Genomic DNA, 27991 nt, shown 5'->3' on the forward strand with positions numbered 1-27991 from the left:
GCACATCTTTTTTATGCTAGTTCAGATAGCCAACCGATCACTGTTGAGAAAGAAAACAAGTTATCTCAAGTATCTATCGCGGTAACGGAAGAATAATAAGCCAATAGAAGCAATTTCAAGCGTATAAATTGAGAAAAAAATTGGCAATATCAGAAATTTGTTATTCTAATATCCTCCATCTGCCTACGCAAATGCGGCTGAGAAAGTAGGATCAAGATACGAGTTTGATGCAACTTGAAGGTACGAGACGATCAGACGATGTCGAGTCTTGTGTCATGATAGCGTCGTATTATCTCACCGGCATAATGAAATTCGAGTGAAAATTGCAGCAGAATGAATTGTACAAACACGAAATCATAAGGTGAATCACCGTCTGAAACTTTTAATCTTATGGTCTTCACGATAAAATAATGTTACACAGCGAGATAGCAGGGCATAGTTGCTCATGCTTTAGCTCACGAATCAAGCGTGTGAGAAGGTTTTTATTTTATTAGAGATTACAACCAGAGTCGTGAAAGATATTAGAAAAATGATGACTAGAGAACTTCCAGTGTTATCAGCAATAACATGTTTGCCACAGCGTGAGCAAACATATTGGCACAATGTTAAGTAAATATCGAAGAACGAAATCGATTGTGCCTTACGCTAAGAGCCGTTTATTAACTGTCAATTATTAATTCTCATTTTTAATTGTCAGAATAGGAAGCTAATAATTCGCCAGATTCCGGATGTGAAGCAGACAACGCGCAACGACGGGGCACGCACACTCGCGAGAGTTCTTTTGATTAATTAGCAAATCTACGAAAAATAGAAAGTACCGATTCGTATCACGCCGCGTGAGCGAGCCAACTAACTCTCGGAAAATACCGCGATAACGAGCCGAATGTTTGATAAGCAAATACGTCAATTGGCCTTTTATCACTTTTTTTCTCATCGACCGTTGACGAGATTCTTTGTTCGACGGTTGATAATATTTTTATCTTTCCTTCGGCTGGAAGAGGAGTGCAAAATATCAGGTTTTATTACAGGCCGAGGGGATCATCCATCATCATATACTATATATATATTGTGTATTGAGTTGATCGGAAAGTCCGTACGGATCTTTTTAGCAAAATTATATTTTTTAAATAAAATTTAAACACAAAACTTTGTATTAAGAATTAATACTAAAGTCTCATGTACATATATCCGATTGTTGCGTAATTTCTGTCATATTTCGTGCGCTTATCTTCGATGTGCAATAAATTATTATTAGATTTGTTTTTGAATTGCGCTACTAGATTGGTTGCATCTATCTTCGCACAGCCTAGCAGCACAATTAAAAAATAAATCTAATAATAATTTCTTATGAGTCGAAGATAAGCGCACAAAATACGACAGAAATTATGCAACATTTAATATAATAAAAAACAGTGACGAAAGGCGAATCATGCGAAAATCCCAGAACATCATTAATAGTCACCGCATAGTCACCGCACGGAATAGTGAAATAAAAGGAAATCTAAATTTAATTCAATTTATTCTAGATTTATTTCAAAGCAAAAAAAACCGAAATACCAAAATTGGACACGCGTCAAGGCAGCAAACGCGGATAAACAGTCTGATATCATTGTGATATCGCGCACTTTCCGCACGTGGCCACGTCCAGAAATGGAACGACGTGACGCACTGATACGCAAGTGCATATTATTGGCCATTTATCGCAAAACAACGGAGTCGGATCGAGCAAAGGTCGTGGACGTCGTGGACGTCGTGGCCGCGACGTTTTCTCTATATTCACGCGAGCCCGACAGGAAGTGCGTTCACCCCAGCATTTATTTCTATCCTTTTGTCTTGATTCTTCGAATTCTGTAAACTGGCGAGCAAAACCTAAAAATCTGGATAACATACGTATGAAAAGACTTGCCGCGCAAATAGAAGAAACGACGAATAATTATTAGAGAAATTCAGCCAGGATTTTAAGAACAATTATTTGCAGAACTATGTTTATATGTGTTTATAATTTGTTAAATATTTAAATGTGATTGAGGGAAACAAACACGTTTTCACTTGCTATTTTTATTGCGAGTCAGTTTAACATTGTACATAAATATATAAATATATAATATATAAATATATAAATATTAGGGGTGTGATTTAGTTTTGAGGGTTTTTTTTGCTCAAAAACGCATGTATTTAAATATGATAATGAATGAATACCTTCATCAAAATATTTTCCTTCCTTTTCTATAACTTTTTCCCATCTTTCTGGCAAGAGATGGATTCCACCACGATAAAATGACTCTTCTTTTCAGTTGATCCATTCGTCGACGAATTTTCGCACTTCTTCGAAAGTATGAAAGTGTGTATCCTCTAAAGCGTCTTGCATCGACCGGAACAAATAATAATCGCATGGAGCAATGTCCGGAGAATACGCGGGGTGCGGTAAGACTTCCCATTCGAGCTCTAATAGTGTTTGTTTCACTGATAACGCAACGTGAGGTCGAGCGTTGTCACGAAGAAGAATCACTTTCCGTCGTTTACTCGCAATTGGTGGTCGTTTTTGGTCCAATGCTTGCTTCGACTTGTACAATTGGTGTCGATAACGATCAGCCGTGACAGTCTCATGCGGATTTAACAGCTCATAGTACACTATCCCACCAAATACGGAGCATTACTTTTCAACCGTGAATATTGCGTCTCGGAGTGGATGTTGATGGTTCGCCTGGATCCACCCATGATTTTCTGCGTTTCGGATTATCAAAATAGATCCACTTTTCATCCCCAGTAACAATCCGAGACAAAGGACTCTTCTTTCTTTTGCCTGGCGATCAACGAAATGCAAATGTTCAACCGGTTCGCAATGGCACTTTCCGATAATTCATGTCGAACCCATTTCCCTTCTTTCTGAATTTTTCCCATTTCATGTAAATGTTTGGTAACTGTTGTACGATCAACATTTAATGCTCTGGCAAGAGATGGATTCCACCACGATAAAATGACTCTTCTTTTCAGTTGATCCATTCGTCGACGAATTTTCGCACTTCTTCGAAAGTATGAAAGTGTGTATCCTCTAAAGCGTCTTGCATCGACCAGAACAAATAATAATCACATGGAGCAATGTCCGGAGAATACGCGGGGTGCGGTAAGACTTGCCATTCAAGCTCTAATAGTGTTTGTTTCACTGATAACGCAACGTGAGGTCGAGCGTTGTCACGAAGAACAATCACTTTCCGTCGTTTACTCGCAATTGGTGGTCGTTTTTGGTCCAATGCTTGCTTCGACTTGCACAATTGGTGTCGATAACGATCAGCCGTGACAGTCTCATGCGGATTTAACAGCTCATAGTACACTTTCCCACCAAATACGGAGCATTACTTTTGAACCGTGAATATTGCGTCTCGGAGTGGATGTTGATGGTTTGCCTGGATCCACCCATGATTTTCTGCGTTTCGGATTATCAAAATAGATCCACTTTTCATCCCCAGTAACAATCCGAGACAAAAGACTCTTCTTTTTTTGCCTGGCGATCAACGAAATGCAAATGTTCAACCGGTTCGCAATGGCACTTTCCGATAATTGATGTCGAACCCATTTCCCTTCTTTCTGAATTTTTCCCATTTCATGTAAATGTTTGGTAACTGTTGTACGATCAACATTTAATGCTCTGGCAAGAGATGGATTCCACCATGATAAAATGACTCTTCTTTTCAGTTGATCCATTCGTCGACGAATTTTCGCACTTCTTCGAAAGTATGAAAGTGTGTATCCTCTAAAGCGTCTTGCATCGACCGGAACAAATAATAATCGCATGGAGAATACGTGGGGTGCGGTAAGACTTCCCATTCAAGCTCTAATAGTGTTTGTTTCACTGATAACGCAACGTCAGGTCGAGCGTTGTCACGAAGAAGAATCACTTTCCGTCGTTTACTCGCAATTGGTGGTCGTTGTTGGTCCAATGCTTGCTTCAACTTGCACAATTGGTGTCGATAACGATCAGCCGTGACAGTCTCATGCGGATTTAACAGCTCATAGTACACTTTCCCACCAAATACGGAGCATTACTTTTGAACCGTGAATATTGCGTCTCGGAGTGGATGTGATGGTTCGCCTGGATCCACCCATGATTTTCTGCGTTTCGGATTATCAAAACAGATCCACTTTTCATCCCCAGTAACAATCCGAGACAAAAGACTCTTCTTTTTTGCCTGGCGATTAACGAAATGCAAATGTTCAACCGGTTCGCAATGGCACTTTCCGAGAATTGATGTCGAACCCATTTCCCTTCTTTCTGAATTTTTCCCATTTCATGTAAATGTTTGGTAACTGTTGTACGATCAACATTTAATGCTCTGGCAAGAGATGGATTCCACCACGATAAAATGACTCTTCTTTTCAGTTGATCCATTCGTCGACGAATTTTCGCGCTTCTTCGAAATTATGAAAGTGTGTATCCTCTAAAGCGTGTTGCATCGACCGGAACAAATAATTATCGCATGGAGAATACGCGGGGTGCGGTAAGACTTGCCATTCAAGCTCTAACAGTGTTTGTTTCACTGATAACGCAACGTGAGGTCGAGCGTTGTCACGAAGAACAATCACTTTCCGTCGTTTACTCGCAATTGGTGGTCGTTTTTGGTCCAATGCTTGCTTCAACTTGTACAATTGGTGTCGATAACGATCAGCCGTGACAGTCTCATGCGGATTTAACAGCTCATAGTACACTTTCCCACCAAATACGGAGCGTTACTTTTGAACCGTGAATATTGCGTCTCGGAGTGGATGTTGATGGTTCGCCTGGATCCACCCATGATTTTCTGCGTTTCGGATTATCAAAACAGATCCACTTTTCATCCCCAGTAACAATCCGAGACAAAGGACTGTTCTTTCTTTTGCCTGGCGATCAACGAAATGCAAATGTTCAACCGGTTCGCAATGGCACTTTCCGATAATTCATGTCGAACCCATTTCCCTTCTTTCTGAATTTTTCCCATTTCATGTAAATGTTTGGTAACTGTTGTACGATCAACATTTAATGCTCTGGCAAGTTCTGAAGTGGATTGTGTTGGATTTTCGTGCAATAATGCTCGCAAATCTGCATTTTCAAGCTTTCTTGGTTGTCCCGAGCGTTCTTTGTCCTTCACATCAGTATGACCACTTTTAAAGCGTCTAAACCAGTATTCACACGTCTTAATTGATGGGGCAGAATCACCATAAGTTTCCACAAGAATTCTATAACCGTCAGCCGCAGTTTTCTTTTGATTAAAAAACAAAAGCAACGCATGTCGAAGATGCTCTTTCGGAAGTTGCATTTTTACGATGATATAAACAATAAACACGACTGTTATTGCATCTATTGTTATAATGCTACTAAATGTCATGGATAATGTCAACGCTGTAAGAAACAACAGTTATCGGAAACAGCTATTGGAACAAACTGACACTACAGCCATCTGTTGCAAAACCCTCAAAACTAAATCACACTCCTAATATATAAATGTCGAATTGCTGCAAAAACGAATATAAATTTTCATTGACGAGAGAAGAAAGATGTCTCATAATTTGTATTATAATTTATAATCAATTTAATTTATACGTTGTGTGTTACGTCTTGTTATATAAAAGTCCATTCAAAGAAACCGTCACTTCACGAAAAATCACGCATTTGAGTTTCGCGACTGAAAATAATTGACGCCAGAATGTCGTCTGAGAAGGGCTTAAACGCTTGTAGAAGTCGCACTTCAATTGCATTCGGTTGGTCGCTAATTTGCTATCGTCTCGCAATTCCAATAAAAGTGGGTCATCGTTCGCCGAGTACATAATTGTCTCCTCGATTGAATGATTATGTATGCGCGTTTCGCGCAAAAATAACTTCTCGTTCGCGCCTACGAGGCTCTTCGCAATTTTTCTCTCACTTGAAATGCATCAAGCAATCTTGTATTTTACATAAACTGCAGGATGACATAAACAGAACAATGTTCATTGTAGATTTCGTTCCGATCCAATCCGCGCAGTCCGATGTCTTTTTCAATCTTTTAATCAAATTTATGTTAACTCGCGATAGCCGACATTGTGCCAGAAGTGCGAGATCCTCTTCTCTGCTCTCCGCATTTTCATATTCGCGGTTCTCTTCTTTCTTTGATAATTTCAGGAATTTTATTTTTAATCGAGAATCCTGCGATTGTCCCTTGATGTCCAAGTGTGCACGTAGCCTTAATTACGTAATAATTTCGAGAAGTGATATGAGTAAATGTTTTTCGATTTACACGTTTACTGATCACTGTGCCGGTGATGAGGTGCTGACGACGTAACGCGATATCAGCTCTTTCAAAAGTAAGGTCAAAGTTTGCCTATACCGCGCACCAGGCCTCCGATACGACCAAAACACCAGTTAGAGTTACTTTCCACGTTACTTACTACTATTCATTACCAACCACACACACACTAAGTTTGAAGTTGTTTGATGTTGAACCTTCAACTATAATATATGCAAACCCGACAAAGTCTGGGTAAAATTAGTTGAGAGAAATTTGCTTAATTAATTTGATTTTCTGGTAAAAATCTGATTTATAATTTATAATAGATTGGGAAAGTTTGTTATCGTATTTTAATTTTAATGAACTTTTTTAGTTAAGTTTAAGTCTAAATAATAATTTAACTTTTAATAAAGTAACGATGATAACGCTTTTAAATTCTAAATTCTGTGCCATCTTATTATATGACACATACATGTACATTTTTCATGTTGCGCATACAATTTTAATATTGGTTTGAAGACATAGCAACAGAGAGAATGGAATGATTCAATCGACCGCGGCAATCGTAGATCTGCGTTATCTGTTAAAAACATTTTTGTGGTCCCAGAACAAGTATCTTATCTACAAATCGAAGATAATATAACCGGAGATGCCAAAAGAGTAGCAACGCATTCCGGACCCGCGTATATTCGATCACGACAAACCGAATTACATAATCGCGGCCGAATACATATGTAATCACGAAGCGGAATTCTCCTTCAGCCTTGCGGAGGCGAAAGTTGAAAGTCACCGAAAATTTTCCGCTCGGTCATTCGTCTCCGGGACCATTCCGATCACTTCCCACTCTCCACTGACAATGAGAGTGACTTTTATGGTATCAGCTCTTAATTGCGACGAACACGTGTATGGCAAATAAATGTATCACGATATTAAAAGCGCTCGGGATCACGCGCAAACGGATTTCAAAGAGCAAAAAGCAAAGAATTATTAGCAATTTACACATTTTAGAAGGCTTTTTTCTTCTACGTGATACAGTTGCCGGGCCCCATAAAAAGCTACGAAAAGCAGGTCGCATCCCGAAACTGATGAAGTAAAAAGAGAGGAATTGAGATAAAAATAGAACGAAAATCGGAGGAACAGATTCAATGCGGATCTCAGGTTCAGCCTGCGTAATTGATCAAAAATGTTTGTCAGACGCTGGGCTGGCAAGCCTTCCGTTCATGGTTCATGGTCCAGGAAAATTTGGTCGTCATCGGCATTTGTGGCGAGACATCGCCACGACATGCCGAGTGCACGCGCCGCACGCGTGTTCCACGCGTGAAATCCCATGTGGGCGCACCTATCTACACGACACCACCATCATGAAAGGCCCGCTTTATGCGTGCGTGCGTGCTGCATCACATCTTGGATGCGGCACACGCGTCATATTGTCGCCGGTCGAGGACGACGATAGAGCGACGCCCTGGCTTAAGCCTTTTTTACGGCGTTACTTTCCGCTAATGACGAACCGCTCAAATATGTCATCTTGACTGCTAATATAATAATAAACGCTTTAGAAGACTTTTCTTTTTGATGTGTTCCATATAATTATCATTTCGCAATGAAAAGCTATGAAAAACAGTTCTACTTTGATGGGGAATGAAGGAGGAAATAAGAAAAGAGATTAAACGTTTCTAGCCTTTGGAAAAGATTTAACTTGCTTTTTTTATTAGCGTTTATGGATACTCTTTGGCAATTATAAAAAAACATGAATTATGAAATTTTTTAAATTTTATTCACATTTGGACTATCTTCTTACAGCACCACAATGTCGCGCAGTATGCTGAAGGACTCGCCGAATGCGGCGCTAGACAAAACTCTGCTAAAGAAGTACCTCGATCTGCCTCAACCGGAAGATGCAGTCCAGGCATCGTACATCTGGATTGATGGTACTGGCGAAGGATTACGTTGCAAAACTAGGACCCTGGATTTCGTGCCGAAACATCCTTCCGGTGAGCGAATCATACATGTATCAATTCGATAAATATTTATCGAGAGGCTGACAAAATTTATCACACATTTATCATAATTTATTAATATTATACAGGGTGTTTCCTCTAACTGTAGCACTTAGAATATCTCTGCTTCCTTTGATGATATGAAAAAAGTCAAAGGATGAAAATTGTTCGATTCAAAGAGACTAGTACTCTGGTAAGAAAATTATTTTTTTTAATGTGACCTTTTACAAGATATCAAGGTCATGAACATTTTTTTAAACGAGATGGTATATTTTCCTTAACGAAATGATGTAGCTTGTAAAAAAACAAATTCAACCATACAGAATATGTTGACCTTCAAATGACTTTGAACCATTTGTGGAATATCGCGATAAACTTCATTTGCACGGAACATACTCAACGAATCATTTCCTGATCGCTGGATTGGACGTGGTGGAAGAATTTCTTGGCCGGCTCGATCACCAGATCTTACGCCTCTTGATTTTTTTCTTTGGGGACACCTAAAAAATGAAGTTTATCGCGATATTCCGACAACGCCTGAAGATATGCGAGAAAGAATTCAGCGTGCGTGCACCGCAATTACTCCGGAATCTCTCAAAAACGTAAAACAATCGTTTATTCATCGAATTCGAAAGTGTATGGAAGTAAACGGTGATCATTTCGAACATCTGTAAAAAAGGTATATCTTTGTAGTTATACATACAATAGAGTTTCTTTTCCTAAACGTGATTTTTGTGGTTCAAAGTCATTTGAAGGTCAACATATTCTGTATGGTTAAATTTGTTTTTTTACAAACTACATCATTTCGTTAAGGAAAATATACCATCTCATTTAAAAAAATGTTCATGACCTTGATATCTTGTGAAAGGTCACATTAAAAAAATAATTTTCTTATCAGAGTACTAGTCTCTATGAATCGAACAATTTTCGTCCTTTGACTTTTTTCATATCATCAAAGGAAGCAGAGATATTCTAAGTGCTACAGTTAGAGGAAACACCCTGTATATGTTAAAAATTTAGTTAAAATAATTCCTTTCCCACGACATTTCGGTTAAATTTTGCCCGGTTTGCAACTCTCCTACGAGTAAAATTCCAGCAGCAGAGCCATATAGTATAATACACTGATAATTCCCGATCAAACAGAGAACTTAATCTCTCGATTATCTCCTCCAGAACTGCCGACATGGACGTACGATGGCAGCTCGACGTATCAGGCCGACGGAGCCAACAGTGACATTTACCTCTACCCAGTAGCCATTTATAACGATCCATTCCGTCTGGGTAACAACAAGCTCGTGCTCTGCGACACGTACAACAGCGACAAGACCCCGACGAAGACGAATAAGCGGTATCGCGCGAACCAGGCAATGGAGATCATCAAAGACCAAGATCCCTGGTTCGGCATCGAGCAGGAGTACACGCTTCTGGACTTCGACGGCAGGCCTCTCGGCTGGCCCAAGAACGGCTTCCCGGGTCCGCAGGGTCCTTACTACTGCGGCGTTGGCGCCGACAAGGTGATCGGTCGCGAGATCGTTGAGGCCCACTACCGAGCTTGTCTCTACGCTGGCGTGAAAATCGCGGGGACCAACGCCGAGGTGATGCCGTCACAGTGGGAGTTCCAGGTGAGTCGATCGAACCCAGATAACACGCATGTCGAAATGACATCTTAAAGACGTCTTAAAACTGACGTCTTTAAGACTATATCAGAAAAATGTCCTTAAAACGTCGTGAAAGAGACGTCTTAAATTCATTATCAGAAAGATATCTTTAAGATGTCTTAAAAAAATGTCTTTATGACTTTGTTAGAAAGACGTCCTTAAGACGTTATAAGATAGACGTCTTTAAGACTTTGTCAGAAAGTCGTCCTTAAGACACGTCTTAGAAACGACTTTAAGGCTTTATTAGAAAGACGTCTTTATAATGTCCTAGAAAGATGTCTTTACGACTGATACAAAATATCACCGACAAAATGACATACGTTAAGTTATGGATGTCATTTTGTCGATGACATTTTGTATCAGTCGTAAAGACATCTTTCTAGGACATTATAAAGACGTCTTTCTAATAAAGCCTTAAAGTCGTTTCTAAGACGTGTCTTAAGGACGACTTTCTCTTTATGACTTTGTTAGAAAGACGTCCTTAAGACGTTATAAGATAGACGTCTTTAAGACTTTGCCAGAAAGTCGTCCTTAAGACACGTCTTAGAAACGACTTTAAGGCTTTATTAGAAAGACGTCTTTATAATGTCCTAGAAAGATGTCTTTACGACTGATACAAAATGTCATCGACAAAATGACATACGTTAAGTTATGGATGTCATTTTGTCGATGACATTTTGTATCAGTCGTAAAGACATCTTTCTAACGCGTTATAAAAACGTCTTTCTAATCCATGTGTCAATGATAATTAAACCAATTCTCCAAGAGTTAAGACTTTTTGGAATCGGCAAGGAAGCTGGCAGAGGCCAGAGGACAGAATGTTATAACCTATTAATCTATTAATTCGAATAATAGGTCTGTTCTTTATTGCTGAACTCCCTGCACTGGGTTGCACTAGTTCAGAGTTTATCTTTTTTACTCCATATTAGGAAGAAAAGGATAAACTCTGAACTAGTGCAGCCCAGTGCAGGGAGTTCAGCAATAAAGAACAGACCTAATAATTCTTATATAAGACATCTCAAAGACGTCATATAAAATGTCATCCCAAAGACGTTATAAATCGGGTCATAAGACGTCTCAAAGACGTCATAACAACGTCCTTCTGATAGTTTTACAAGACGTCTTTTAGACGTCTTTAAGACGACATAATGTTATCTGGGAAGTAATAAAAAATAATTTAATGCGATAGAAAGTACGGGAGAAAGTACGCCACGTTCTCCATCGAAAATAGAATATCCTTTCGATTGACAAAGGATCATTATCACGTGTCTTTTACTATGGATTCAGGTGGGACCGTGCCTGGGTATCAACGCAGGAGACGATCTGTGGGTCTCTCGATACATCCTGTACCAAGTCGCCGAGGAGTACGGAGTGATCGTGACGCTGGACCCGAAACCGGTGGACGGCTCGTGGAACGGCGCGGGCGCCCATACGAACTTCTCGACGAAGGCGATGCGCTGCGACAACGGCATCGCTGAGATCGAGAAGGCAATCGACAAGCTGAGCAAGCAGCACCTCAGGCACATCCAGGCGTACGATCCGCGCGGAGGAAAGGACAACGAGCGCAGATTGACCGGCAAGTGCGAGACTAGCAACATTCACGACTTCAGCGCGGGCGTGGCCAATCGTAACGTCAGCATCCGCATCCCCCGCGGTGTCGCCGAAGAGAAGAAGGGCTACCTGGAGGACAGGAGGCCCAGCAGCAACTGCGACCCGTACTCCGTCTGCGACGCCTTGGTCCGCACCTGCGTGCTCAACGAATAATAACGTGAGAGACACAGGGAGACGCACCGGACCGACACGCACACACTCGCATACACCTGGAGCGTACAATTATTCGTAGAACTTAGGATCCCCATGTCCCTGTTCGGAACGGTGATTATTATGTTGAACTTAACGGTGGATCCGTCGAGAGAGTAGCGAGAAGCTCAAATGAGGAGGCAGATCCCGGCAATTGAGCGTCGCTCGCGCCTCGCAAGAAGAAGAAAAAGGTTTCGTCAACGATCAAGCAGGATCATTAGCGAACGTCGATTACTGCTGCGGGATCAATTCAATTCTCTTTCGCGTTTATATGATGGAGAGAATGTTATCGTGTAGAGGAACACAGCAGAGCGCGACAAGTCAACTCGGATTTATAATTGAGATTTGAACGTTAGGTAATTTTAAGAGATTAGTTTTAAGAGTTACAACCGTAACTGCAAACGTGAAACATGAATTGCTCTTCAAATTACCCATCGCGTCACAGCCTTTTTTCTTAAGCTCGTGTTTTACAAATTTCAGAATGCGCGTAGAAAGAGGATTTTGTAGTCAGAATTATCTGAAAGTACAATAAACTAACAAAATCCTCGTACAGTTACATTCTCACGCGCAATCTAGCTATAATTATTATTACAGAATAATAATTATATATTATTATAAATAATAATTGTAACTATAATAACAGATAAAAATTATTAATAATTATTATCAAATAAATATGTGAATTCGGGAATAATAAGACGAACTTGAGGATAAGGAAGTCTTAGTGGATCATACCTGAGTTTACCTGAAGTTTCGACTGAATACCGTCAGAAAGTGCAGCCACCTGATTCTAAGCCTTCACTCGTGTCTCTGATATGAAAATCATGTTCGATTTTGACATCATTCGAGGAAAATCATGTTCACGATTCGGTTTTAACATCATTCGATGATGGTTCGATAATTAAATCCATCTGATATGATATTAAGATTAAAATACTGCCGTTTTTTGCTGAACATTATTTTACGTAAATTATGTCGATAAAGCAACCGATCCGCTTTTCGTATAGGCTTTAGTATCTAAGTATTTCTATCGGATTCTGAATTTTATTTATTTTATGAAGAAGCCATGCTCGATGAAACTGAAAAACCGAAAGCCTACGTTCAGGCTTGTTTCAGGCAGTTCACGCGTGAACTTTTAAACGACAGTAAGATCCGATGGATGATTTGAGGGTAGACAAGAATATTCGGAAGCATTCGTTGCTGTAACTACACGTTATGTCATCGTTTTTAAACACCTCTAAATGATTGAAAGAACCGCGTAAGAATAACAAATATATGGACTCTTTGTGATCACAGACGTTCGTAATATTGGAAATGAACTGTTGATAATAGAGTATAATGCGAAAGTTACTACTTAAAGTACATAAGAACATATTCTTAGGGATGCGCGACGGATCAATAAGGGTGTGACGATCAACTGCAAGAGGATCACGTCCTCGCAATGTTTGCCTTCTTCGACGTCCCCGTACCCGACGCGAGGACGTCGTGCGCGAGCAGTATACTAGCAATTATCTAAAGAATTAGTGCAATTATTACGTTTAAGAGGGTTTATCATTTCGTATCTTGTAAGTTTTAGAACAAAAGTTTCAGTTTTACAAAATCGGATTTACGCGATGTCTCCGAATAAAGGTGTATCGACTGTTGCCAAAGCGAGAATTTTATCGGAGCCACGATTAACGTTGATAGTCACATTTTAAAGAATTATATGAGCGTATATATATTATAACAATTGATATAAATAAAGAAATTTTATCTTTCCATTACCCCCAAATTCATTAAATTTAACAAAGTTACGAGATATTTAACAATTATTAAGTAAGGCTACTCGTTTCTTCAATTTAAAATTTTAACACCAGGTAAAAGATGTTGAAACTTTTCTTGGTAAGCGCGTAACGGGTTCTTTCAACTTCAATTTCTTAAAATGCTAAGAGTATTTTAAATCAGTAAATCTAATCCAATTATGAATAAATAAATTTCTTGATCATGGGATTCACGTTAATAATTGGTATTAAAAGAAACACAAAATTGCAACGAATTATTGTGTGAGTTTCGGATGAAATTTTCGCTAAAAATCTGTTTTCAAATGAGCTGCCGATGTACACCTTTTTCTTCGAGACACCTACAATTGAATTATACATGGTAATAATAAGAATAGTTGTGTATAAAAGCAAGGTCGAGAGAGACTAACAAGATCAAGATGAATTTTGCTAATCTCTCTCGATTTGCTTTTGTCTATAATTATTCTTATTATTACCGTCATCATTATCGTATGACGGCATATATGAATATACACATAATCGATGTAACTTGTACATTGTATATTTTCATATTTGTATAAAGGTATTTTTTATGCTGACTTCGTTGAAATGCATTGTGTACCATGACCATCGTCAACGGTTTACAGCTGTTATTATCTCATTGTTGATTATTAACGGTAGCACGAGGGCGGAGGGAGTCCACATTTCTTCCCCGGGGAACAATCACACGATATTTCTCTGCTGCGAGAGACGCAGCGTACATACAGTTGTTATGTTATGAAATAAAAGATTCTATGACCAATATGCCCTTTCCGATTTTACCCGTGGCTTCCGCGAATGAACGTTGCTCCACCTAGATCTCTCGTAGAAGAAATCGAGAAAAACAAGCAAACGCAATTGAAAAACAAAATTACAACGTAATTACATTTACAATAATATTAATATACGTATATAATATATTTATTAATATACGTAATTACAACATTTTCCTAATTACATTTCCACATTTTATTTACATCGTCGGTGTACACCGTCGCATAAATACGCGCCCAAGAGAACAACGACTAGAGCAGCGGTAATTTTCGCACAAAGTACCGATACCACATGTAGCCCGTGCACGTGGACAGAGCGTACCAGGTGAATATGTAACTCAAGTGCTCGTTTCTTAAATTTACTCGCGTCTGGCCACCGATCGGCCCGTGGGGTGTGCTGTATCTCGCCAATAATTCTATGTACACAGGCTCCGCCTCTGATTCTTTCGCCATCGCATCCAAGTCCCTGGAACAAATGTTCGATCAGGTAATCTCGGATAGATCAAGTTTCCAACTCGTTTTGGCAGAACACTTTTCTGATAAGTGAAACATAAACCGCGCAAGTACTATGTTGCCTTGTCTACCTGTAATGCCACACTCCTTTCGCGGGAGCATTGTTCGGCACAAATGGTGGTCGCTTTTCAGTCATTCTAAGGACGCCTACGATCTCTATGGAGTCCGTGACGGTATTTCCTTCTTTAAACGTCGCGCGTTCCTTTCTGGGGATCCATCCACGATTCACCATAATAGTCATGCTGAAAAATCGCCGAACAAGTCCATATTGTAGAAAAGAAAAGAATACTGATGCTTCATAGGTGCTTTACGCTTATAATATTTTTGATAGATTAACAAAAGTGAACGTAATTACTCTCGATCCTCCAGCTTGAAAGGCGTGATCACGTAATACCCCGTATATGATTTGCCACTGATCAGTCCACCACCTTTCTCACTTATTGCTTCTCCGTCTTTAATGAGGCTTCGAGGTCCTATCAGGAATTCCTTTTCGTATAGAAACTTGCCCTTCGCTTTCAACTGACAAAACTCCTTATCCTTCAGTTCATCTAAGCTAAAAGAGTACACTTATGTCAATTGCTTGCGCATGAATAAGAACTTAGAATAATAATGATACTCTCATGTTACAAACTTACTCAGCTGGGAGGTCGATAGGCTCCGCTGACGTGCGTTTCTTCAGGGTATCTATTAAATCCAGCTTCCATTTTCGCCTCTGGACTTGCCAAGTGCCAAGTGCAAAGGCACCGACCGGTATACTCTAAATTACATACGTTACAAGATATAAAAGTCAAGATTAAAAGTTATTAGTAAAGAATTAAACTTTGAATCTTAAAGTATAATGAGAAACAATATATTACGATAAACACACAATATTTGACTATGAAATTTTTGTCTGCACATTGTAGACATAGGTTTACTACTGTAAAATATATATACATAAAATTTTATAACAAATTACACGTCATAATCTGTTTTGTAGCATTACGTGCCAACAAGCAATAAGCAAATAATCCCATCGATTCCTCCGTCTCTGCATATGTATTCTTCTCGTATGCCTTAGGCCTCGTCATTTTATGTTTGCATCTTGTTTGGATATTATCGAACAACAGCACTTGTGTTCTTCTGTTTAACGTGCATTTTGCGACTCTCGAAACTCCAAAAATTTTTGCAGTCATTACATTCATGTTTGATATTCAATTCTGTTGAAAATCATAAATGAAACTTTACAGTTTTACTCACAAGTAAACGTAATTATGACATAGATAATTCGATCACGATAGAAATATTCATGGTTTTTACCAGTGAAATGGAATAGCTGATATTCTTTGCAAGCACCAGATCAACTAGATGCTACCAGGACAACATAATTCGATGATAAGAGGTTAAGACTGGCAGTAACCTGTGAATTGACTTTTATTCGCGATATTAGGGTAACATGATTACATAATAACGCAATTGAAAATTTGTGCTGTTGGGGGTTGAAAAATTCTACAATGTTTTTTGTATATATTTCTAGATCAATTCTTATCAGTATCGGGAATTTTTGGTATCCGAAATATCAATTTTATTAATCCAGTGTTCTGAAATAAGAAATTATTTAAAAACTTATAATAAATATAATATAAAATACAATATTTATAAACGTTTATATCAGTTTTATTAATAAAAATATATTTTTTACTATTAAATTTACTATAAATAATTCCCCTAAAACATCACTAGCATTTCGAATTAGGAATCGTTACTTGTCGCAGTTGGCAGTAGCTATCGTTAGACCAATTTTCTTTTGCATGGGTCTTTCTTTTCTGGGTTAGCATGGTAAGTACGTTGCGGTCGTTGCTAGCAGAGTAATCATCGTATAAAGTCGTAATAAACGATCGACTTAGTTTTCCGTGAATTTTGTCCATTTCGCACAGTTATATTCACCGTTCTCGATGATGTAATCGCCTTGTATCACGGATTTTCGCGAAACTTAACCTCGTCGCGCGGGCGTTTGTCAACCACATGGTGCGTGTCGCGAATATTCGGACTCGGGACTCCGAATGCGCATCGGAGTCTCTGAAGTTTGGCAAATATGGCCCGCGCTATGGACTATTATTTTAAACAACATTCAAAAGAAACATATTCCGCGTTAAATTTTGTGTGCACCGAATCTTGGAGCACGTTTTTCTACATCAGCTCCTTGCGGTTTCATCGATTCCAAGCATGCGGACAAATTATGCATCGCGCTGTAAAATTGCAACGTTGCACTCTAGGATTTATTATCCGCAAAGAAGGATTAATATACGTTATGGATCCATTAATAATGCTTGTCCGTTAACAGCCGTTTCAGAGGTTCGTGCAGTCAGGCCGTGTGGCCTACGTGAGCGATGGCCCTCACCAGGGCAAGTTGGTCACCATTGTCGACATCATCGACCAGAACCGGGTACGAAAATATGTGTCTGCTAAAATATTGTGAACTTTTAAGCTTAGGAAGTTGTTCATGTTTCATTCAAAGTCTTTGTTAAACATTGTCCAAAATGATGAGCCTTTATTTGATAGGAATTGCCGTCTGACTATTGATGTTAATTTAGTTCTGAAAACACTTTCTCTGAAATTGAAACTTACAATGAATTGCCAAGACTTGGGTATTAAATTCCTGCTTTCCTTTATCAGGTTCTTGTCGATGGCCCATTGTCGAGTGTACCTCGCGGTGAGATGAGGCTCAACGAGCTTCACTTGACAAAGTTCCGCATACGTTTCCCATATTCTGGATCTACTCGTGTCGTACGTAAAGCATGGCAGGCTGCTAATATCAGCGAGCTGTGGAAGGAAACCATGTGGGCTAAGAAGGTTGAAGCCAAGAAGAAGGTAAAGAATTCGATTATTATTCTTGCAGTTTATAAATAAGTCCGTCTGGCTATGTTGGTTTCGCAGCTGAGGTGAGGTTGTATTCATGATGAACCAATATTATGATAGGAAATGCCGTCTGAATATTTTAGTTGACGATGATTTAATTCTGACAAATACAGTTACAATTTTGAAGCTGAAGAACATATTGTTGAATGTACATCTTGTTGAACGGAAAATATCTGATTTCTGTTTCAGCGTATGGAACTCAGCGACTTCGACCGTTTCAAGCTGCGTAAAGCAAGGCAAATAAGAAACAAACTGCGAACAGACGCCTTTTATAGATTAAAGAAGAAGTCGAAGAAAACTAAAGCCGCTAGTGCTGAGAGTAAAAGCACAAAACGGGTGGAGAAAAAGTAATAACATTCTGATTTAAATACAAAATTATTCTACGAACGTCTTGTTATTTATGTTTCCATTTCCAAGCGCTGTAATGTAAGAAGTTAAATCACCGTTTAATTGCACTGCCTGCCCATTTGTATAACGATGATTATAGAGGCTCGTAGCGGAGTGTTTTGAAACTAATTTTCAAAAATCGTGATGAATTGACGATTAGATGGCGTCACAAGCCGGTTTCACGATCTGTTCTATCTTATCGGCGGTAGACCAAATAAGTTAGCTCTATGATTATATTTTTATTGAACAAAAAATTGTCCTCTCTCAAAATTAGTTCCGAAACGTCCACTGTGAACCTCCACTGTCGTTTCCTCCACAAAATAAAGGTAATAATATAATACTTCAACACAGCAGGCAGATGAAATAAATTGAAATAAAAAAATTGATAAAATAAATTGAAATAAAAAAAAATAAATTCTATTTTCGAGTACTACGATTTAATGATTGAATTTTTTTCGCGTAAGTAATATCGCTCAACGGGGAATTAGAGCAACGGTTTTATTTCGATCGCTTAAAAAATTTGTACATTAGATTGAAATAACTATTATTATAATATGTTTTTGAAGAGGATTAATATCCCAGTAAAAACGAGCTGCAGTTTTGATGCTGCAATGATACCAATATGGCATTAAAACTGCACTTTTGATGTTAAATTACATCATTTTGACTAGGCCGTTTTCACTGGGATGTCTGTGAAACAAGCAGAAAACATACGTATATTTACTGATTAATATTTATTTCTCAAACAAATATATATTCTAAAGTAATGTGTCGCTATATATATATATATATATATATATATATATACAGGGTGTTTCCTAAGTAAGTAGACAAACTTAAGGAGGATATTCCTTGGCTTATTTTAAGAAGAAAAGGTCATATAAACATATGTCCTAAACTGCTTTGTTTTCCAAAAAAAGTACATCACTGTTTTCGTTCACTTTTCGGATAGCGTGCTTTTGCAGTACGAGTCAACAAATTTCAACAGATCTCAGAAATCGCATAATAGATGGATGTGAAAGAACACGTAACACTCCAGGTATTTTTGAGCGTGTACGTCAATCAATGGAAAGGAGAGTCGAGGCGTGTATCATGGCTGCAGGTGGACATTTTCAGCAGTTACTGTGATGTTATTATTTTTCTTTTTAGTTACTATTTTCTTTTTCGTTATAATTTTTCTTTTTGGTTACTATTGTTTTTCATTTGTTTCATTTGCAATAACACAAACTGTTCTATAATAAACGAAAAGTGAACGAAAACAGTGATGTACTTTTTTTTGGAAAACAAAGCAGTTTAGGACATATGTTTATATGACCTTTTCTTCTTAAAATAAGCCAAGGAATATCTTCCTTAAGTTTGTCTACTTACTTAGGAAACACCCTGTATATTTAGTCATTTATTTATTTATATATAAATTCATTATATGCAGGATCTATATATGTACAGCGTTAAAACATGTGTACTCGCGTTTCTTATCAAAAACTCTAGCGTAACAACTGAAGGAATCGCTCTCAGTGAAGCTCTTCTCGCTCTCAGTCGTCACGTCATACAGACGCAGACGCGAAATGGAAGATGCGGACGCATTCTACGTCGTCTGGATCCGCAAACGATATTTATAATCGTACATACAAATTACGCGTGGCGGTATCTTACATCATAGGTCTCGTAAATATTAGGTGCGCAAATTAATTGAAGAAATTAAGTGAAAAAAAGAAGAAAAAGCTATTTTTGAAGAAATTGATCCTTATTTACGAAAAAAATAATAAACATGTCAATACGCGCCATCATTTTTGAATATTCTTCCCGATCTATCGGGCAGCTGACGAATCTTCCTCTCGAAAAAAAGGAAAGTAAATAAGGGCTCAGTTTCTTCAAAAAATGCACCGAATTAATTTGCGCATCTATATATGATACATGCGCTTCGATGCTCGATAGATCCACCCTCTCGACTAGTCGATGTCGACGTCAAGAACGCGTCGATCGAAGCTACTACTTTATTATACAGAAATGCATTTCGCCGCAAAATCTCGCTCGCTCGCCTAACTTCCCGAAAATTGTTTTTACAGGTAGAGATATATGTATAATGCACGAAGAATAAATAAAACGTCACATGGCTCACAGCTTTGGCGGATGTTGCAATCGCGATTTCGCGAACCCGAGTCGACTACGAAGTTCTAATCGAATAGAGATCATTTGCACTCTTATTGCTCAATCTTTTTCATGTATATATATTTTTTTATGTAAGAAATATTTATTACTGATCTCTCTTCACGAGTGACAGTAATCCTACGACATTTGGCGAAACTTAATCAATTTTTTATATTTAACTACAAATTTGTCAATTGCTGAAAGACTGAAAGTCTTTTATTGCGTGGAGTATGAGTATGACTCATGAAACAGATAATTAATGAATCTATTTATAATAATAAAACAGTTGAAAAAAGCTTGTAATTATAATTAAAATCAAATCATGCTGATTTCAGAATTAAAATTAAGATTAATCTTTACGATTACCTACAATGAAACTGATATTAAAAGAGGAACTTAATGTAATATGATCATGAAAGTTACGTCAAAGTCTGCATTTTTATATGAAACTTATGTGTACTTTCAGATTCGAATATCTCTTGGAAGGTATTTGATCGCCTAATTATTGAATCTAATCATTGTTATACAATATTGTGCTTTAAAAATACTTCATTCTCAATCATTATAACACAGCATTACGCACCCCAATGTTATAGCCATGCGCGAAAAGACGGCACTCGTTATATTTTGAGTACGTTAAATATCCGCCAAAAAGTTTTCTCATCGCAACCCTTAAATTCGTACAAAGGTCAAAATAAATTATATTATTACAAGATTTAACACAAAGGCAAATAAAAGTAAAGATAATAAAGAAAATAAAAAAGATTTTAAAACTTTTGCAAGTAATAAAAGTCGCTGATGGCGGATCGTCTTCGCGTTGTTTGAAACGTTTAATTCACCTTTATTTAAACTCGTCTTGATTTCAGTTATTCTTGCTGCTGTTCAGAGTGACGTCCAAGGGTTCATCTATGCTTTGTGCGACGTCCTGCTGAGGGTTGCTCGGCAGATGGTGGAGGAGTGTAGTGATCTGCGAGTGCCTGGCGGACGCGTGATGGTGACCTTTGAGTGTGAGGTCCATCTCGGCCTCCTGCGGTCGCTCTCTCGTCAGGACATCGCTGCGATCCACAGGACTCGCGCAGATCCTGGGTGGCGTGGCGCATCGACACTTTATCCTGTCGGGCGACTTGTCGCAAGGTACCGAGTAACTATGAAAACGCACAATTATCCAGAAATTAAAAGCGTACTTGCCCAGATAGCCAAATCTGCCGAAAGCAGATGATGCCAACTATCTGCTATCAACTATTGCCAGCCAAAAGACAACAAATTTGATACAGAAGTTGTTATTAACGATTAATTCGACAAATTGGTGCCAGAAATGTAACAGAGCTTGCTCACAAAATCTAAGAACAGATTGGAGGCAGAAACCGAGCAGAATCTGCAAACATGGCTTGAAGTCGGATCGTCGACAGAAACCGAGCAAGATTTGCGCGCGCGGAATCTAACGGCAGATTGGCAGCAGAAACCGAGCAAGATCTGCGCGCGCGGAATCTAACGGCAGATTGGCAGCAGAAACCGAACAGGATCCGCAGCTTTTGACAGTATTCAAATGTACACGGCTATGAATATGTGTTTTCGCTCCGCACCGCTATGCGGTGCACGCGTCGAGTTCTTGCTCGATGTTGAGATTTAGCCTAACAGTTATATAAGTTAATATACGCACCTTGGCACGATAATATTAATTTTTCTGAAAATTTTTGCACTTGCGGCACAGACGCTCCCATGGACGACGTCCATGTAGTTCACGCACGCCACAAGCAATCTGAAGTTCGAAAGCGAAATTCGGACTTCGGATTAGAATAAATTAACAATAAGAGAGAGATTATGCAACGAACTGTCAGAAAGACACATCAAGCCAAATGTACTTTAATTTAACAAACAAACAAATGCGTTCTTTTAACAATTTATAGTGTGTTAAAAGTAAACACATGCTTTAATTTATCGTAAATATGAATGGCCAAAAGCTGCAGATTCTGTTCGGTTTCTGCTGTCAATCTGCCGTCAGATGTTAACAGATCCTGCTCGGTTTCTGCCGCCAATCTGCCGTCAGAGTCTGTTAGCAGGCTCTGCTGGCAGATCACTATCCTAACGCGGACATAACGGATGCCAATTTGCTATCAACTTCTGCAGTAATCTGTTGCCAATCTGCTGGCAGATTGCACACATTTTGCTTACCCGGATAGCCAAGTCTGCCGAAAGCAGATGATGCCAACTATCTGCTATCAACTATTGCCAGCCAAAAGACAACAAATTTGATACAGAAGTTGTTATTAACGATTAATTCGACAAATTGGTGCCAGAAATGTAACAGAGCTTGCTCACAAAATCTAAGAACAGATTGGAGGCAGAAACCGAGCAGAATCTGCAAACATGGCTTGAAGTCGGATTGTCGACAGAAACCGAGCAAGATTTGCGCGCGCGGAATCTAACGGCAGATTGGCAGCAGAAACCGAGCAAGATCTGCGCGCGCGGAATCTAACGGCAGATTGGCAGCAGAAACCGAACAGGATCCGCAGCTTTTGACAGTATTCAAATTTACACGGCTATGAATATGTGTTTTCGCTCCGCACCGCTATGCGGTGCACGCGTCGAGTTCTTGCTCGATGTTGAGATTTAGCCTAACAGTTATATAAGTTAATATACGCGCCTTGGCACGATAATATTAATTTTTCTGAAAATTTTTGCACTTGCGGCACAGACGCTCCCATGGACGACGTCCATGTAGTTCACGCACGCCACAAGCAATCTGAAGTTCGAAAGCGAAATTCGGACTTCGGATTAGAATAAATTAACAATAAGAGAGAGATTATGCAACGAACTGTCAGAAAGACACATCAAGCCAAATGTACTTTAATTTAACAAACAAACAAATGCGTTCTTTTAACAATTTATAGTGTGTTAAAAGTAAACACATGCTTTAATTTATCGTAAATATGAATGGCCAAAAGCTGCAGATTCTGTTCGGTTTCTGCTGTCAATCTGCCGTCAGATGTTAACAGATCCTGCTCGGTTTCTGCCGCCAATCTGCCGTCAGAGTCTGTTAGCAGGCTCTGCTGGCAGATCACTATCCTAACGCGGACATAACGGATGCCAATTTGCTATCAACTTCTGCAGTAATCTGTTGCCAATCCGCTGGCAGATTGCACACATTTTGCTTACTGGGTGTCTTCTCAAAGTACCTAAATTGATCGTAAATCTCAAAGTATCAGGAATTTGAGTTTCGAATCGTCCTTTTCAAGAGATTTTCAAGAGATTGTCTTCGTCTCAATCAGACCGGTCTGATTGAGACAAAGCTCATGTTTAAAACAAAATTTCTAGTTTTATCATGATTAATCTGTGTACGTAGAACTTTTGTCTGTTTTCAGGAGATGCTCACCCAGGCGGCGGTGGAGGCAGGATTCTGAAGTCCCTGCAGACCGGCACGGAGCCGCCGGTCTCGGGTAACTTGTCGCTCGTGGTCGGCGAGCCCGCGAGGGCCGACGAGGACAACGGCGAAGTCGAGGACCCGTCGGTGGTGGTCCTCTCGAGGCCGCTGGGACTCATGGGATGCGGCCGGCCCAGCAGCAGCGGCGTGGCGCTTCCTAAACCCAAGCATCGCATTCTCCACGCGTCCTGCAGCAATTGTAACCGAGCTTGCTTTCTCCACTTTGCCCGTCTGTTTTGAAACCATACCTGCGGAGGAACCGCTGACCTGACCGATCGTTGCCATAATTCCGCTTTCCCCCAACCCCAACTTCGTTCCCCCGAGGGCGAGAAAATGGTGAACGTTACGGCGACATGATATGTCACTGCGAATTTAGTAATCTAATTCCGAATTCCGAATACCCTGGATACATCAAACTCGCAAATCACTCGTTATGTGTAAGTCGACTCTGAGATTCGATTATTTAAGTAACGTGGATAATTGGAATTTGAATGAAATGAACGAGAAATTTCGATACTTCGAATATTAATGACGAAAAGTACAACAGTTTGCTGTTTTATTCCAATTATTTTGCTAAAAAGAAAGCTCTCTACTAAGAGGGAACAAATGTGCGCTTTTAAACGATTTACTCAACACTGCGCTTGATAAAATCGATTTTGCGCTGTGCATATTTTAATTATGGCACTGAAATGAGAATGAAAAAAAATAATTACGTTACATTTGGAAAGTTATTTTTGATCAAACCCGAGCGCAAGGAGTCAGTTCCGGCCACATCGTCAGTTGCTAAACACCCCCGTGTAATTCACCCTTTACGCATTTCGACGGGGTTCGCGGCTGAGGAGAGTCGAAAGCACTAATCGAATTTACATGTGTGGTGCGCTTTCGAGTTCCTCGCGCCGGTTTCGTGTTAGTTGTGCAGGTTCACCCGGTCATTTCATCAACGCTCGCTTAAAACGTCTTCGCACAATGGTCTACGCGCAATAGCCGCTATCGCAGACAGATGTACGCGGGCCCTTTGTGATACGATCGCGAATCAAGCTGAGTTTTGTTCGCGTCCTAATAACATTAATGAATCGAAACATCTGCGCGGCCAACTTGATCCGATTGAAAATTATTGCGGCCCAATTTCCGTGATTCCACACTTGAGATCGGAAGAAAATTAATTCATCGAGCGATCCGTATCGTGCGTCAATCAAACGTCGCCGATTAGATGATGGTCCGTGCCACGGATGCTGTTACAAGATTTAAATGTCTTAAACAGTTCACGCCAAAGTTTAATTGATTAAATAATCAACTTTCTCTAACTTGCATGATAATTTCTATTTATATCTTGTAATAAGGCATTTATATTGATTACTGTTATAACGTTTTATGTATATTAATTAATGTACAAGAAAAAATATGCAAGTTTTTTGATTAATCGTTTTTTGTTTGAATTAATCAAAGCCGGCTTACTATTAATGTTCGTTTCCAATTATTTAAATTATTTAGTTAAATTAATTGGAGAGACAGTTATCAATTTGTTATTTCGTGCTTCGTATTTTAATTTGCTTTCGTCGACATTTTGTTCCATAAACGAATATGGTCGCTGATATTTATATGTAATATGTGAATAACAGCAACCGATGGAAAATTAGACACATCGAAATAAATTGCGATCGTTAGCGGATTAATCAAATTTTAGTGAACTCGGAAAGCAAACGAGGATAAACTGCGCGTGTTTTCTGCAAACAGTTTATTTGGGCTTTAATTAGCGAACGGTTTTAGAGGCTGGAGTAATCTGTTGGAAGCCTGTATTTCGTAGAATTTGAGGTCGCAAGTTTTCTTAGCCCTTTGGATACCGGGAAAGCAAAGGCGGGCATCAACTCCCTTCTCGGATAGTTTCCTCAAATAAAGGGTTGTCTTTTTCACCAAGCAGTGAAATTAAGAATTTATTTAAATTTATCGTAAATCTCAAAATGCCATAATGCCACAAAGTGTTTGATTGATTGAAAAACATTTTTTAAAGAGTTGATTTTTAATTAAACCTTTAAAAACTAAAATTTTTAATTTAATTAATTTTTACGATTGGATGAAGCTGAAGTGTGAGATATTTTTTTTAACATAATTCTCATTTTATGTTCTTTAAACAAAAATTTTATTTTATTTACAATTAATGCATTTTCTTAAACACTTTCAACTCTTTTTCTAACACAGTTTGCTTATTAATCAGCCGTTTATAATGAAATATAGCAATATTTGCAATTAATGCATGTTAGGAAAATCTTGCCATAACCATATTTACATTAGTAATCGTTTCTAATAGAATAGAAGAATGGAAGCGATAATTGAAGAACTAAGTGAAATCGATAAAACAAAATAATCGCAAAAATTCACCTGAACACGTGCTTCCGAGAGCGATATCCGAAGCGCGACTTCCTCTCGCAGGAAAACATCGGGATAATGCGTTTTCTGGAAGAGGGATTCCAATTCCTGAAGCTGTTGCGGCGTGAATGTGGTCCGATTGCGTCTCTGCTTGAAAAAGTCATAATAGTCCGACTGTTACATATGCAAAACTCAAATTTTCGTGTATTTTATATTCCGCTAATTTATCTAACTTATGCTTTTCAACCGCACAGCAGTTATCTTTACGTTATCTAATTATTACAATAAATTACAAGCAACCGCATCGTTTATTGTTACTATCTGTTGACATCGCGTCAATCTATTTTTATGTGTGCCAATACACTATTAAATATTATATTCATTTTATCATCAACTTTGCTGCTTCCTTTTCAAAGCTAATATTGATACATAAATGTATTTTACATTTGTACATTCATTCGCTACAACAAACTCTGGGGGAACTATATTCATGTTATATTTAATAATATTATATTTAATAATATAACATGAATATAGTTCCCCCAGAGTTTGTTGTAGCGAATGAATGTACAAATGTAAAATACATTTATGTATCAATATTAGCTTTGAAAAGGAAGCAGCAAAGTTGATGATAAAATGAATAATATAATTAATAATATAATTAATATAATTAATAATATAATAATATAATTATTATTATATATGACATGTAGAGACATTTCTCCAAATATAATAATAAGATTAAGTTTCGAAAGATTCAAAATTTAATTCTTTTCCAGAAATCAAGACCGAACCAACGCATCCGATCAACGTGGATGTTAATCGCACAAGAACAACTTTGAACAGTGGTACTAAGGGAAACGTACACTGACCTGACGACGACGACCGAACATGTATTCGGTGAGCAGATCGGCCTGGGGCCCGAGGGGCGACAGGTACGGGCCCGCCATGGCGAACGGCCGCGCGCGCGCGCGCGCGCGCTCGGTCCGCGGCGCTTCTGGGACCGTGCGCTCACGGGGGAGGGTGCGCTCGTGAGGACGAAGAGGACCCGGCTCTCCTCGAGAACTCCGGCGGTCCAGTGATCCTCACTGTCGCGGCGGAACGGACCGCTCACTCGGCGCGAACATGGCGAGAGCACTGCGACGAGGGAGTCCTCGCGCCTCGTTTTCCGGGAGGGTGAGTGCGCAACGGAAAGGGTGGCCCGTCATCCCCTCGTTCCGCGCTCGCGCATCCTCGCGGCTGGCCGGCCGCCATTGGCCACGCGGCGTCGGTGGGCGGGCCCCGCCGCGTAAGAATCGCGCACACCCCGTCGCGCGAGACGTGCAGCTACGTCGAAAGTCCGCTAAATCGCGGTCTGCAACCACCTACTCCTCCTCCACCTGTACGCATCCTCTGTCCTCCGCACCCCCGCTGGGATCCCCGTGTCTTCCTCGCCCTTCCCTCCTCTCATGCCCGGCCACGCTCTTGCTCTTTCTTCGTCATTCTTCGTTCGCGTTCCGTTCGCGCTTTACCCGTTCCTCCACGTCGGTGGATCCTCTCCCTCCTACAGATGCGTGTTCTTCTATTTTTTCTTTTTTTTGCTCTTTCTCTTTCCCCTCCTCCTCCTCCTGCGCATCTTCGTTTTTCTCGAGGCGGAAATAAGCTCGATCGTTCGGCAAGTCAGTTTTCTTCGACTTCCAGGGCGAAACCTCGAGAATGTATCGGGGACGCTATCGGGGCGCAGGTGGTGGCATCGATCATCGATAGGCTTCAAACATGACGTAAGTGCACATACACTCGCATACACTTCCGCAAGCGTGCACACCACGTCAAGTGCAACAAATGTCGCGCACTTCCTCTCGATCACGGATTCCGCGGCGAAACTGGATGCGATGTATTTCTTTTCCGCGAACGCCATATTGAATCAATTTAGATGCTGTTGCTCTAGAATTTTTTCTGTGTGGTCGCATATAAGACATTGCAGTTTAAATAATTTAAATAATAATTTGCAATTAAGCGGT

General features: G+C 39.5%; 4 protein-coding genes across 4 annotated transcripts in view; 2 read left to right on the forward strand and 2 right to left on the reverse strand.

Annotated features, from left to right (window-relative positions):
• The window catches only part of LOC105282694 (glutamine synthetase 2 cytoplasmic), a 32932-nt gene extending 19481 nt beyond the window's left edge, over window positions 1–13451 (forward strand). The window contains exons 2-4 of the mRNA XM_011344897.3: window positions 8037–8227; window positions 9407–9855; window positions 11179–13451. Of these exons, the coding sequence (XP_011343199.1) occupies window positions 8044–8227; window positions 9407–9855; window positions 11179–11655 (1110 nt within the window). The 5' untranslated portion in view covers window positions 8037–8043 and the 3' untranslated portion in view covers window positions 11656–13451. The remainder of the gene's footprint in view (window positions 1–8036; window positions 8228–9406; window positions 9856–11178) is intronic.
• A 936-nt stretch (window positions 13452–14387) lies between these two features.
• On the reverse strand, window positions 14388–16291 carry LOC105282695 (surfeit locus protein 1). Its single transcript, XM_011344899.3, has 6 exons — window positions 16073–16291; window positions 15763–15972; window positions 15409–15530; window positions 15129–15326; window positions 14845–15015; window positions 14388–14726 (listed from the first exon to the last, which is right to left on the reverse strand). The coding sequence occupies exons 2-6, from the start codon at window positions 15955–15957 to the stop codon at window positions 14513–14515; spliced, it is 900 nt and encodes a 299-aa protein (XP_011343201.1). The 5' UTR covers window positions 15958–15972; window positions 16073–16291; the 3' UTR covers window positions 14388–14512.
• A 200-nt stretch (window positions 16292–16491) lies between these two features.
• Window positions 16492–18058, forward strand: LOC105282696 (60S ribosomal protein L14). The gene is made up of 4 exons (XM_011344900.2): window positions 16492–16591; window positions 17097–17198; window positions 17429–17623; window positions 17861–18058. Exons 1-4 carry the CDS (start codon window positions 16589–16591, stop codon window positions 18020–18022), a joined length of 462 nt encoding a protein of 153 aa, XP_011343202.1. The 5' UTR covers window positions 16492–16588; the 3' UTR covers window positions 18023–18058.
• Window positions 18059–19430: 1372 nt separating this feature from the next.
• Window positions 19431–26958, reverse strand: LOC105282719 (homeobox protein orthopedia). Its single transcript, XM_026973237.1, has 4 exons — window positions 26858–26958; window positions 26004–26138; window positions 23580–23875; window positions 19431–21351 (listed from the first exon to the last, which is right to left on the reverse strand). The coding sequence occupies exons 1-4, from the start codon at window positions 26939–26941 to the stop codon at window positions 21069–21071; spliced, it is 798 nt and encodes a 265-aa protein (XP_026829038.1). The 5' UTR covers window positions 26942–26958; the 3' UTR covers window positions 19431–21068.
• Between the last annotated feature and the right edge of the window lie 1033 nt (window positions 26959–27991).

This window comes from Ooceraea biroi, chromosome 10 (assembly GCF_003672135.1).
Source record: "Ooceraea biroi isolate clonal line C1 chromosome 10, Obir_v5.4, whole genome shotgun sequence".
Taxonomy (NCBI): Eukaryota; Metazoa; Arthropoda; class Insecta; order Hymenoptera; family Formicidae; genus Ooceraea; species Ooceraea biroi.

Coding starts and splice junctions, on each gene's coding strand:
- LOC105282695 (XM_011344899.3), bottom strand. CDS start 15,957: ATGAATGTAATGACTGCAAAAATTTTTGGAGTTTCGAGAGTCGCAAAA. Junction 15,531..15,762: donor TATTTGCTTATTGCTTGTTG/GCACGTAATGCT, acceptor TATGTAATTTAG/AGTATACCGGTCGGTGCCTT. Junction 14,727..14,844: donor AAAGGAGTGTGGCATTACAG/GTAGACAAGGCA, acceptor CATTTGTTCCAG/GGACTTGGATGCGATGGCGA.
- LOC105282696 (XM_011344900.2), top strand. Junction 17,199..17,428: donor ACATCATCGACCAGAACCGG/GTACGAAAATAT, acceptor TTCCTTTATCAG/GTTCTTGTCGATGGCCCATT. Junction 17,624..17,860: donor AGGTTGAAGCCAAGAAGAAG/GTAAAGAATTCG, acceptor TTTCTGTTTCAG/CGTATGGAACTCAGCGACTT.
- LOC105282719 (XM_026973237.1), bottom strand. CDS start 26,941: ATGGCGGGCCCGTACCTGTCGCCCCTCGGGCCCCAGGCCGATCTGCTC. Junction 26,139..26,857: donor GTCGTCGTCGTCAGGTCAGT/GTACGTTTCCCT, acceptor TTTTTCAAGCAG/AGACGCAATCGGACCACATT. Junction 23,876..26,003: donor TCTCGGAAGCACGTGTTCAG/GTGAATTTTTGC, acceptor GTTCCTCCGCAG/GTATGGTTTCAAAACAGACG.